The following is a 12,432-nucleotide window of genomic DNA, read 5'->3' on the forward strand; positions in this document are numbered from 1 at the left end:
TGCCAGTGTCCCTGTCCCCACGGTGAAACAGAGCCACCCCCCGCCTCTGCAGGAGACCCCCCCAACACCAGCAGGTAGGTCTGGTTCAGTCTCTCCCAGGGTCACTGCTCCTTCCCCTGGGTCCCGATGCGCACACCACTCTGTGTGTGCCCTCCAAGAGTGGGGTCTCCGCTTCCCCCAGTCCCGTCAAAGTCCTGCAATCAATTCCCACCAGGCTTCAAAGTCTGATTCTCTAGGAATTCCTCCTCCCGTTGCCGGACCCCCAGGTTGGGAATCCTGACGTGGGGCTCAGAACCTTCACTCCAGTGGGTGGACTTCTGTGGTATAAGTGTTTGCCAGTCTGTGAGTCTCCCACCCAGCAGTTATGGGATTTGATTTTACTCTGATTGCGCCCCTCCTACCGTCTCACTGTGGCTTCTCCTCTGTCCTTGGACGTGGGGTATCCTCCTTGGTGAAGTCCAGTGTCTTCCTGTCGATGATTGTCCAGCAGACAGTTGTGATTCTGGTGCTCTTGCAAGAGGGAGTGTGAGCACGTTCTTTTACTCCGCCATCTTGGTTAATCCCCAATAGAAATCTTCTTGAATAGTAAACAGTTTTGCAAAATCTGTAATCTTGATTATCAACCTTAATGATCATAAAGTGCCTACTTGGTTTATAATAAGAATAGATGAGTCTAACAGCCCCCCCAAGTTTCTGAAATAAAATACTCAGTTCTTAAATGTAACTTATAAATATAACAATGCCTGAATAGGTGATATAAATAGAGATATTTAAATGCTGTATCTCAAATAATTTTTCTATTAATATTTCTAAATGACAGTAGGTAAGTGGACATCATTTTAGAGTTGGGAGAGGCATTAGCAGTTATTATCTACTTTTGCACATTGAGAAACTAAATTATTATGAGTAAAGTGGTATTCCAGTCAGCCATTTATTGGGTTAGAATTAGATATGTTATTTAGTAGTATAATTTACTTCTTTTAAGTACAGATTGTGTGGCTTTGATACTAAAAGATGAAAAACAAGAGGTGAATGAGCTGTACTATAATTTCATGATGCTTTAATCCATCAGAAAAATGAACAATTCATGTTTTTTTTTAAAAAACTGTGACCACATTCTAGGCCTTAGAAATTCATAGATAGGTGAAATAAAGCTTCTGTCCTTCAGTAAGACAGACAAAAATTAATTACATATGATATAGAATAGGACTTCTTAACCTGAGGGCCTGAAGATAGAATTCAGGTGTTACGGATTTGGACAAGAAAAAAATTACACTAACCTCTAACTAAAAAGTAGCATTTCCTTCAACTATGAATGAAAGCAACAAGTAGTTGCTTATTGTATGACTGTGTCACCAGCAGAAATCACATATTTCACTGCCATATTGTAGTTATTGCAGATATTTTTAAATGTTATTTACTGTTACATAGTTATGAACCCACTGCTAGATTTTGTTATTTAATGCTGTAACAAAGATATATGTTTCTTACTGTATCACAAACTGTAAAAAAATATTTCACAACTGTATTTCAGTATGCTTGGCTTCCTTTGTATTTCATTTTATGATTAAAAGCATTATCCTGAGAAGGGGTCCCTAGGATTCACAGGGCTTTGCTGGCATAAACAGATTAGGAACCCCTGCTATTGAATGTGTTGTGCTGGACTTGGACGCAGGGCATTATGAAAAGACAGAGAAGCCAGAGGACAGGGTTGGGTAGCTCAGGACAACCTGTGTCCTGTGGAAAGAATGCTTGAGCAGTCTCTCAGATTCAGTGGTTGTTTGCATGAATGATAGAGGTGATAACAGGGAGAGAGGTACACTCACTGGAGACATATAGCTGAGTATTGGGTGTCGGGGAGATGTGCAGGGCTGTGAGACTAATCTGCTTAGCTATATGACAAGATTGTTATAAGAATTACATTTTCTCTTTTAGATTTCATCGTTTCTTAGATGTCAACAGCCACAAAGTAGAAAAGACAATAGAAGGGTAAGTAAGTTTACATGTGTGTATATATGTGTGCATGTTCAGATATATATGAATTTTCTTATAGACCTTTTTATTAATATAGCTTTATAGTTATCAGTTGATTTTTTTTAACGTTTTAGGATTTATGAAAAATTCATCATTCATTCTGATCTCAGCAAAGCTGCTAGTTGGAAGAGATTAACTGAGGAATTTCTAAATGCATCACTTCCAAGCATAAAGGAAATCAAGGTATGCTATATTGTGAGATCTCTGTATTTTACTGTTTCTAATCTGATTATTGTCAGCCTGTTTCTATGAACATTTAAACATTCATTCTGTTTTAGTATTGTCCACTGACTAGAACCAGAATCTCCTGGAAATTGACTTAAGTGTTGCCATCAAATCCAGTGTGTCTCAAGCTTGTGATGAAAGAAGAAGTATGTTCTTGTTTAATCATCTTAGCCCCAACCTATTATGGAAATTGAGATCAGAGATTGGCAGAAATAATAGCACTATCTGGCTGTCCTTAAACTTTTAAATGACTTCTCTGCACTTGGCAATAATAATTATCCATATATTGCTCACTAGATGCCAGGTGCTGTTCTAAGGACTTCTATGTTCAATCATGGATCCCCAAGACCACCCTTAGGCTCAATGATTCACTGGAAGGATTCACAGAGCTCCAAAAAAAAAAAAATTGCTCTCCTTACTGTTATGGTTTATTACAGTGAAAGGATACAGATTTAAAATGAGCAAAGGGAAAAGGCATGGGGTGAAGTCCAGGAGAAACCAGGCACAAGCTTCCAGATGTCCCTTCCCAGTGAACTTGCATGGGGATGCACTGAACTCTCCCAGTGACAAAATGTTGCAAACTAGGGAAACTCTCCTGAGTCTTGGTGTCCAGGGTTTTTTTGGGGGGTCAGTCACATGGATATGCAGTGCCCATGTGGCTGACCTTAGCTACTCAATCTCCAGCACTCCCAGAGGTCAAACCAAGGACTTCAGGCCTACAAAATCATTCACCATAAGTCACATTGTTAGCATAAACTGTCTGGTCAGGCTGATACAGTGTGGCCCAAAGAATGGCATACAAATTATACTGTACTAGCAGGATATTCCAAGGGCTCAGAAGATATCTTAGGAGCCAGTCAAGGGCCAGTCCTGAAGATCTTTGAGATGTTCAGGGTTTGGGCAACTGAGGCCTCCTGAGTTAACCCTTTAGTGCATACATATATTAACTCAATCTTCACAATAACCTCTGTGGAGTATTCTGTTATTGATAGGCTTTCCCTTTGTCTGCACTGAGTTGGTGGCCTAAGAAAGAAAGCTTTAGATAATTTTTAAAACTGTCCATAAATTTAAGGAAGGGCTATAAAGGTATTTCTGGAGGAGAGAACTGCAGTGCTATGAACCCATGCTCTAAGGATTAGAAATACACTTCTGTGTATTGTTCCTGCAAGGAGCATTTTGAAAGAGAAGGAGGCAAATCTTTTTTTATATCTCTTCTTGATTCATTTTGTATAGCTTTCTGGGTAGACTATAGAACTTAGTAATTTAGGCACTGTGACACCATAATATTAATAATAAACATAAAGGCAAGCATTTTCAGGGCATTCACTACGCGCCAGGCACTGTTAGTCCAATAAAGACCATCTTCAGTACATACTGTTACTATCATTTTGCCTGGCAAATGCCCTAATCTCAGTTTCATCTGTACCAATGAAAATACCTACGTGGTGCAGAATAATTAAATGAAACAGTGAGTGTCACTTCTGATTCCTACTTTGACCTTTTTGTTGCCATCTTTGGTTATTTTTCTGTACACCCCCAGTCACAGGGCTCACTGAACACAGTGGAACCACATTCCCTAGTTCTTCTGTGGCACATCCTATGTCCTGTACCTGCCCTTCCCCTTGTGCCTGAGGAATCTCATTTAATATTAAATTCAAATATTGTCTATACATACTTTTAACTTGTTTATTATATTTGTTATTGTTTATTTCCTATCTTCCCTTTAACATAGGAGTTTTACAGGTGTAGGCTTTGCTTCTGATTTCTCAGGCACCTAGAACAGAGTAGACAATAGATATTTGTTGAGGAAATAAATCTGTGTATTCCTTTCTGCCTTGCTGTCCCTCTCTGTCCTTGGCTTCTTCCCCACTTACACAGGCAAAGTGGTTGGTTGCCCTTTTCTCCTTTGCTGTGGCGTCTTTGACACATCTCTTGTAGTGCAGCAATAACGTCACATTTTTTCAGCTTTATCGATATATAACTTACCATAAAATTCCTCCATTCTGAATGTACAGTTCACTGATTTTTAGTAGATATGTAGTTATGCAACCACAGTCCAGTTTTAAAACATTTCCGTCACCCCAGAAGTTCTCCTCAAGCCCAGTTTTTTTGCAGTCAATGCCTGCTCTCACCCCAGCCCCACACAACTACTGATCTACTTACTGTATGTATAAATTTGCCCTTCTGGACATTTCATATAAATGAGATTATACAATATCCAGTTTTTGTGTCTGCTTTTCTTTCATGATGTTTTTGAGGTTCATCCATGTGTAGCATGTGTCCATATTCTATTCCTTTTAATTACTGAATAGTATTCCATTGTATGGATATGGCCACATTTTGCTTAATCACCAGTGGATGACATTTGGATTGTTGCCAGTTTTTGGTTAGTATGAATAATGAACTGCTGTGAATATTCTCATATGAGCTTTCTTCACGCTTCTTGGTAGATTTCTGGGAGTGGAAGGGCTGGTTTATATGGTAAGCTTAGGTTTAACCTTTAAAAACACTGCAAAATTATTTCCCAAAGTGGCTGTATCGTTTTATATTCCCACTAACAGTGTTTAAGTGTTCCAGTTTCTCCACATCCTTTCCAACACTTGTTATTGTTTGTCTTTTTGATTGTAGACATCCTAGAGAGTAGGTAGTAATGTCTCCTATGGTTTGATTTACATTTCCCGAGTGACTAACGATGTTGAGCATTTTTCATGTGCTTTTTAGCCATTTGTATGCCTCTGTGATATTCATTTGAGTCTTTTTTTTTTTTTTTTTTAATTTATGGCTGTGTTGGGTATTCGTTTCTGCGTGAGGGCTTTCTCTAGTTGCAGCAAGTGGGGGCCACTCTTCATCGCGGTGCACGGGCCTCTCACTATCGCGGCCTCTCTTGTTGCGGAGCACAGGCTCCAGACGCGCAGGCTCAGCAATTGTGGCTCATGGGCCTAGTCGCTCCGCGGCATGTGGGATCTTCCCAGACCAAGGCTCGAACCCGTGTCCCCTGCATTGGCAGACAGATTCTCAACCGCTGTGCCACCAGGGAAGCCCCTCATTTGAGTCTTTTAACCATTTTTAAATTGGATTGTTTGTCTTCTTATTAAATCCTCAGGGTTGTTTGTGTATTTCTCATGCAACTTATTCATCAGAAAAATGATTTACAAATATTTTCCTCTAGACCCTACCTTATCTTTTCATTTTCTGAGTGATGTTTTTTTGAAACTCAAAATATTCTTAATTTTAATGAAGTCCATTTTAGCTTTTTGTTTCTTTCATGACTCATGCTTTTGATGTCATATCTAAGAACTCTTTGCCTAACCCAAAGATATACTTTTCTCTTCTGTTTTCTTCTAGCACTTTTAGTACTTGCACTTAGATTCATGACCCACTTTGAGTAAATTGTTGTAAATGTTGTGAGGAAAGGGTCTAAGTTTGTTTTTTTTGTTTTTTGTTTTTGCCTACGAATATATTCTTCTGTCCTGTCACCATTTGTTTAAAAGATTATTCTTTTCCTATTGAATTGTCGTGGCAACTTTGTCAAAAACAAATTTACCGTATAAGGATTTACGGGTTTTCAATTGTTTCATTAATCTTGTATGCCTGTCCTTACACAAATACTACATACTACACTGTCTTTATTACTGTAGCTTTATAGTAAGTTTTGGAATTGGGTGATATAAGTCCTCCAACTTTTTTCTTTTTCAAAACTGTTTTGTCTATTCTAGACCCTTTGAATTTCTGTATACATTTTAGGGTCAACTAAACTTCTGCAAAAGCCAGCTGGGGTTTTGGCAGGGATTGCATTGAATCCATAAATCAGTTTGTGAAGTATTGCCATTTGTTAGGTTGACTCGTGTCCCCCAGATAGATATGTTCAAATCCTATCCCCTGATAATCTGTGCATGTGACCTTATTATAGGGTCTTTGACAATGTAAGCAAGTTAAAATGAAGTCAAACTGGATTAATTCGTTGATTGGTGTCCTTATAAGAAAATAGAAATTTGAATACAGAGACACACATGGGGCAACACCATGCAGTGAAAGAGGCAGAGATTGGAGCAATGCAGCTATGAGCCAAGGAACGCCAAAGATTGACAGCAACCATGAGAAGCTAGGAAGAGTCAAGGAAGAATTCTTCCCTTGAGCCTTCAGAGGAAGCATAGACTGCCAGCACCTTGATTTCAGACTTCTAGCCTCCAGAACTGAGAGAGAATAAATTCCTTTTGTTTTAAATCACATGGTTTGTAGTATTTTAAGGAAACCCTAGGAAACTAACACACAATCTTACCAATATTAAATCTTTTAATCCACAAATATGAACTCTCCATTTACTTAGATCATTTTTAATTTTTTCACCAATTACCTCATTTCTTTTACATTTATTCCTAAATATTTTATTCTGTTTGGTGCTATTATGAATGGAATTGTCTTAATTTCATTTGCGGTTTGCTTATTGCTAGCATGTAAAAAATAGAACTCACTTTTATATTGATTTTTCTTACACCTAGCCTTGCTAAACTCATTTATTCTAGTAATTTTCTTCTGGATTTCCTTAGTATTTTCTACACTTAGGATCGTGTCATCTCTGAATAAAGACAGTTTGACTTCCTCCATTCCAATGGGAGGTGTCTTTTTGTTTTTTGTCTTATTGCACTGGTATCAATACAATGCTGAACAGAAGCCAAAGTGCACATCTTTGCCTTGTTCCCAATCTTAAAGGGAAAGCTTTAGTTTCAACCATTTATTATGATGTTAGTTTTAGGATTTTCACAGATGCCCTTTATCTGAAGGAGGATGTTGCTTTGTATTCCTAGTTTGGTGAAAGTTTTTATCATGAATGAGTGTTGGATTTTGTCAGATTTTTTTCTGTGTCTCTGAGATATCATATCTTTTTTTGCCTTGAATTCTATTCATGTGTCTTAGTCAGCTCAGGTTGCCATAACAAAATACCACACACTGGTATTTTGGTGGCTTAAAAAAACAGAAATTTATTTTCTCACACTTCTGGAGACTAGGAGTCTAAGGTCAAGGTGCTGGCCAATTCGGTTGCTGGTAAGGACTGTTCCTGGCTTGCAGGTGGCTGCCTTCTCCCTGTGACCTCACATGGTGGAGAGAGAGAGAGCTCTCTGGTCTTATCCCATTGGACCAGTGCTCCACCCTCATGACCTGATTACCTCCCAAAGGCCCCATCTCCGAATACCATCACAATAGGAGTTAGATTTTCAACATATAAATTTGAAGGGGACATAATTCAGTTCATAAGATATGGTGTATTACATTAAATGATTTTTGGTTGTTAATCTGATTTACTTGTGTGTGGACTGAGAAGTACATTTCTACTTAAGCTCTTTTCAAGACTGTCCTGGTTTATACTTTGTGTGGGCTCTCTCATCTCTGCACATGAACTCAGTCTCCATCGGCCAAAGATGTGGATGGCTTGGGTCCACTCCAGTCTCTGCTGTGCACATCACAGCCTCTAGTCAACCCAAGACATGTGGAGAGCTTAGCAAGCCCCCTTTCATTGTCTTGCATCCAGGAGCTCCCTGATAAACCCTCAACTGTTCTGCTGGTCCACTGCTTGCCTGACACTCAGACCTGCAACTACTGGTTTCCCCACTCACTTGCCACTGCAATCACCACTAAGACAATGACAGCAAAGCTGCTAGTGTTCACTTGCTGTCCAGCCCTGGTTGAAGTACCACTCTGATGGAGCTGGTGGGAGAAGGGAGATAGCTTTAGGCGTACATGCCTCAAACTCACACTGTTCTTACCTGAGGTTATTTTCATGGATAAACACTGCATTTGTATGACTGTGCTTGATCCAGAGCACTGAAATGGTTGTCTTTGGCAATCTTGTCCAGACTTACAGTTGCTTTTTGGGGAGAAGATTTGAAGGTCATCTTCTTCCATCATGCCAGAAGCGAATCTCTGAACCCCACTTTACTTAGATTTACAAATAGATAGACATAGTTTCCATAGGACTTACTGAGTAAATGACACTTTACCTCCAGGCTTGAAACGATGTTTGGCAAAGGAGAATTTGGGGTTATTTGTTATTCTAGAAGAAATAAGCAAAGACTTTGGCATATCTGTAAAACCCCACTGGAACTAGGAATTCTGGCTCTTTGTAGCTTTGGATTTCAAAGGATGTGGAAGTGGAAAATTATTTCTAACTTTGAGATTCAAGGCCACCTCTCATATAATGAATGTACAGCACATGGAATTACTCATTCAATATATATGTACATGTATTTCTTGACTTTCCATGGAGTAGCAGGGATTGTGCAGGTCTTCATAAGACAGACTATGAAGGGACACATGGCTGATTTAGAGATGGAGCTCTAACTCTTTACTTTCATCTCTTTGCAAACAGGTAGCATAAAAGAACAAATTAACCCGTGTTTTAAAGGTTAATAGAAGTATAATTGACCTACAACACTATGTTAGTTCCAGGTGCACAACACAGTGGTTTGATATTTCTAGTTACCATGTGTCACCATACAAAGTTATTACAATATTATTCCTATGTTCCCAATAGTGTGCATTTCTTCCCTGTGACTCATTTATTTTGTAACTGGAAGTTTGTACCTCTTGATCTCCCTCACCTATTTCACTTATTCCCCATCCCTCTTCCCTGTGGTGACCACCTGTTGTTCTCTGTATCTGTGACTCAGTTTCTGTTTTGTATGTTTGTTTTGGTTTTCATTTGTTTTGCTGTTTGATTCCATATATAAGTGTAATCATACAGTCTTTGTCTTTCTCTGTCTGACTTATTTCACTTAAGCGTAGTATCCTCTGGATCCATCCCTGTTGTCGAAAAAGGCAAGATTTCATTCTCTTTAATGGCTGAGTAATAGTCCATTGTATGTATATAGCACATCTTTTTTATCCATTCATCTATCAATGAACACTTAAATTTCTTCGGTATCTTGGCTATTGTAAATAATGCTGCAGTGAACATAGGGGTGCATATATTCTTTCAATTTAGTGTTTTTGTTTAGTGGAATTGGTGGATCTTATGGTAGTTTTTTTTTTTTATTTTTTGGTTGTGCTGCGCAGCTTGCAGGATTGCAGTTCCCCGACCAGGGATTGAACCTGGGCCATGGCAGTGAAAGCCCAGAATCCTAACCACTAGGCCACCAGGGAACTCCCTATTTTTTATTTTTTGAGGAAGCTTCATGCTGTTTTCCATAGTGACTACACCAATTTACATTCCCACCACCAGTATACAAGAATTCTTCTTTCCACATCCTCGCCAACACATTTTATTTGTTTTCTTTTTCATAATAGCCATTCTGACAAGTGTGAGGTGATATCTTGTGGTTTTAATTAGTATTTCCCTGATGATGACTGACGTTGAGCGTGTTTTCCTGTGTCTGGCCATTTGTATGTCTTCTTTGAAAAAATGTGTATTCAGATCCTCTGCCCATGTTTTAATCTGATTGGTTTTTTTAATATTGGCTGTATGAGTTCTTTGTGTATTTTGGATATAAACCCATTTCGGGTAAGGTATATGGTTTGTAAATATCTTCTCCCATTCAGTAGGTGGCCTTTTCATTTTGTTGATATTATCCTTCATTGTATAAAAGCTTTTTATTTTGTGCAGCCCCATTTGTTTATTTTTGCTTTTGTTTCCCTTGCCTGAGGAAACATATCCAAAAAATATTGCTAAGACTGATGTCAAAGAGTGTACTACCTATTTTTTTTATTAAGGGTTTTATGGTTTCAGGTCTTATATTTAGTCTTTAATCCATTTTGAATTTATTTTTGTTCATGATGTAAGAAAGTTGTCCACTTTGATTCTTTTGCATGTAGCTGTCCAGTTTTCCCAACACCATTTATTGAAGAGGCTGTCTTTCCCCATTGTATATTCTTGGTTTCTTTGTCATAGAATAATAGCCCATATAAATGTGGGTTTATTTCTGGGCTGTCTGTTCTGTTCCATTGATCTGTGTGTCTGTTTTTGTGCCAGTACCATACTGTTTTGATTACTATCGCTTTGTAGTATAGTTTGAAATCAGGGAGTGTGATACCTCAAGCTTTGTTTTTCTTTTTCAAGATTGTTTTGGCTATTTAGGGTCTGTTGTGTTGCTGTACAAATTTCAGAATTATTTGTGCTAGTTCTGTGAAAAGTGCCATTGGTATTTTGATAGGGATTACATTGAATCTGCAGATTGCTGGGTAGTGTGGTCCTTTTAACAGTATTAATTCTTCCAGTACATGACCACTGTAGATCTTAGCATTTCTTTGTGTCATCTTCAATTTCGTTCACAGTGTGTTATAGTTTTCCAAGTATAGGTCTTTTACCTTCTTAGTTAGATTCATTCCTAAGTACGTTATTCTTCATGATGCAGTTGTATATGGAATTGAGTTCCTAATTTTTCCTTCATTAGTTCATTGTTAGTGTATAGAAATGCAACAGATTTCTATATATTAATTTTGTATCCTGCAACTTTAGTGATTTCATGAAATAGTTTTAACAGTGTTTTGGTGGCATCTTTAGGATTTTCTTATATATATTATCATGTCATCTGCAAACAGTGACAGTTTTACTTCTTCCTTTCCAATTTAGATTCCTTTTATTTCTTTTCTTCTCTGATTGCTGTGGCTAGGACTACATTGTATAAAAGTGACAAAAGTGGGCATCCTTGTCTTGTGTCTGATGTCAGAGGAAATGCTTTTGCCTTTGAGTATGATGTTAGCTGGGCATATCATATATGGCCTTTATTATGTTGAGGTATGTTCCCTCTGTACCCATTTTTTTGAGAGTTTTTGTCATAAATGGATGTTGAATTTTGTCAGAAGCTTTTTCTGCATCTATTGAGATGGTCATGTAATTTTTATTCTTCAATTTATTAATGTGATGTATCACATTGATATGCAGATGTTGAATCATCCTTGCATCCCTGGGATAAACCCCACTTGATCATGGTATATGATCCTTTTAATGTATTGTTCAAGTCAGTTTGCTAGTATTTTGCTGAGGACTTTTGCATCTGTGTTCATCAGTGATACTGGCCTGTAATTTTCTTTTTTTGTGTGATATCTTTGTCTGGTTTTGGTATCAGGGTGATGGTGCCTTCATAGAATGAGGTTGGAAGTGTTCCTTCCTCTGCAATTTTTTGGAATAGTTTCAGAAGGATAGGTGTTAACTCTTCTCTAAATGTTTGGTAGAATTCACGAATTCACCTGTGAAGCCATCTGGTCCTGGACTTTTGTTCGTTGGGACTTTTTTTGATTACTGATCCAATTTAATTACTGGAAATTGATCTGTTCATATTTTCTATTTCTTCCTGATTCGGTCTTGGGAGATTGTACATTCCCAGGAATTTGTCCATTTCTTCTAGGTTGTTCATTTTATTAGGCATACAGTTGCTCGTAGTAGTCTCTTGTGACCGTTTGTATTTCTGTGGTGTCAGTTGTAACTTCTTATTCATTTCTGATTTTATTCATTTGGGCCTTCTCTCTTTTTTTTTTTCTTTTTTTTTCTTTTTTTTTTTTTGATGAGTCTGATAAACAAGTTACCAAATTTGTTTATCTTTTCCAGGAACCAGCTCTTAGTTTCATTGATCTTTTCTATTATGCTTTTGTCTTTATTTCATTTACTTCTGCTGTAGAGCTTTATGATTTTTCCTTTTATTAACTTTGGGTTTTATTTGTTCTTCTTTTTCTAGTTCCTTTAGGTGTGAGGTTAGGTTGTTTATTTGAGATTTTTCTTTTTTCCTGAGTTAGGTTTGTATCACTATAAACATCCCTCTTAGAACTGCTTTTGCTGTGTCCAGTAGATTTGGATCATTGTGTTTCCACTTTCATTTGTCTCCAAGTATTTTTTTATTTGCTCTGATTTCATCAGTGACCCATTGGTTCTTTAGTGGCATGTTGTTTAGCCTTCACGTGGTTGTGGTTTTTGCAATTTTTTTCTTGTAGTTGATTTCTAGTCTCTTAGCAGCATGGTCGGAAGATACTTGATATGATTTTAGTCCTCTTAATTTTCCTGAGACTTATTTTGTGGCCTAGTATGTGATCTATCCTGGAGAATGTTCTCTGTGCACTTGAAAAGAATGTGTATTTTGCTTTTTTGGATGGAATGTCCTACATATATCTATTTACTCCATCTGATCTAATGTATCATTTAAGGCCAGTGTTTCCTGATTGATTGCTGTCTGGATGATCTGTCCATTT

The 12,432-nt window shown here is 37.8% G+C and overlaps 1 protein-coding gene across 6 annotated transcripts in view; it reads left to right on the plus strand.

The window, feature by feature from the left end:
* The window catches only part of TUBGCP5 (tubulin gamma complex component 5), a 61,538-nt gene that overhangs the window by 7,483 nt on the left and 41,623 nt on the right, over nt 1–12,432 (plus strand). For 4 of the 6 annotated variants that reach the window (XM_082465688.1, XM_082465683.1, XM_082465685.1 and 1 more), the window contains exons 2-3: nt 1,936–1,989; nt 2,109–2,217. In XM_082465688.1, coding sequence (XP_082321814.1) covers nt 1,936–1,989; nt 2,109–2,217 — 163 coding nt within the window. Of the gene's footprint in view, nt 1–1,935; nt 1,990–2,108; nt 2,218–2,312; nt 2,406–12,432 lie in introns of those variants that run through there. The other 2 variants (XM_082465686.1, XM_082465687.1) reach the window with 2 other exon arrangements.

Source organism: Balaenoptera physalus (assembly GCF_965194825.1).
Source record: "Balaenoptera physalus genome assembly, chromosome: 6".
Taxonomy (NCBI): domain Eukaryota; kingdom Metazoa; phylum Chordata; class Mammalia; order Artiodactyla; family Balaenopteridae; genus Balaenoptera; species Balaenoptera physalus.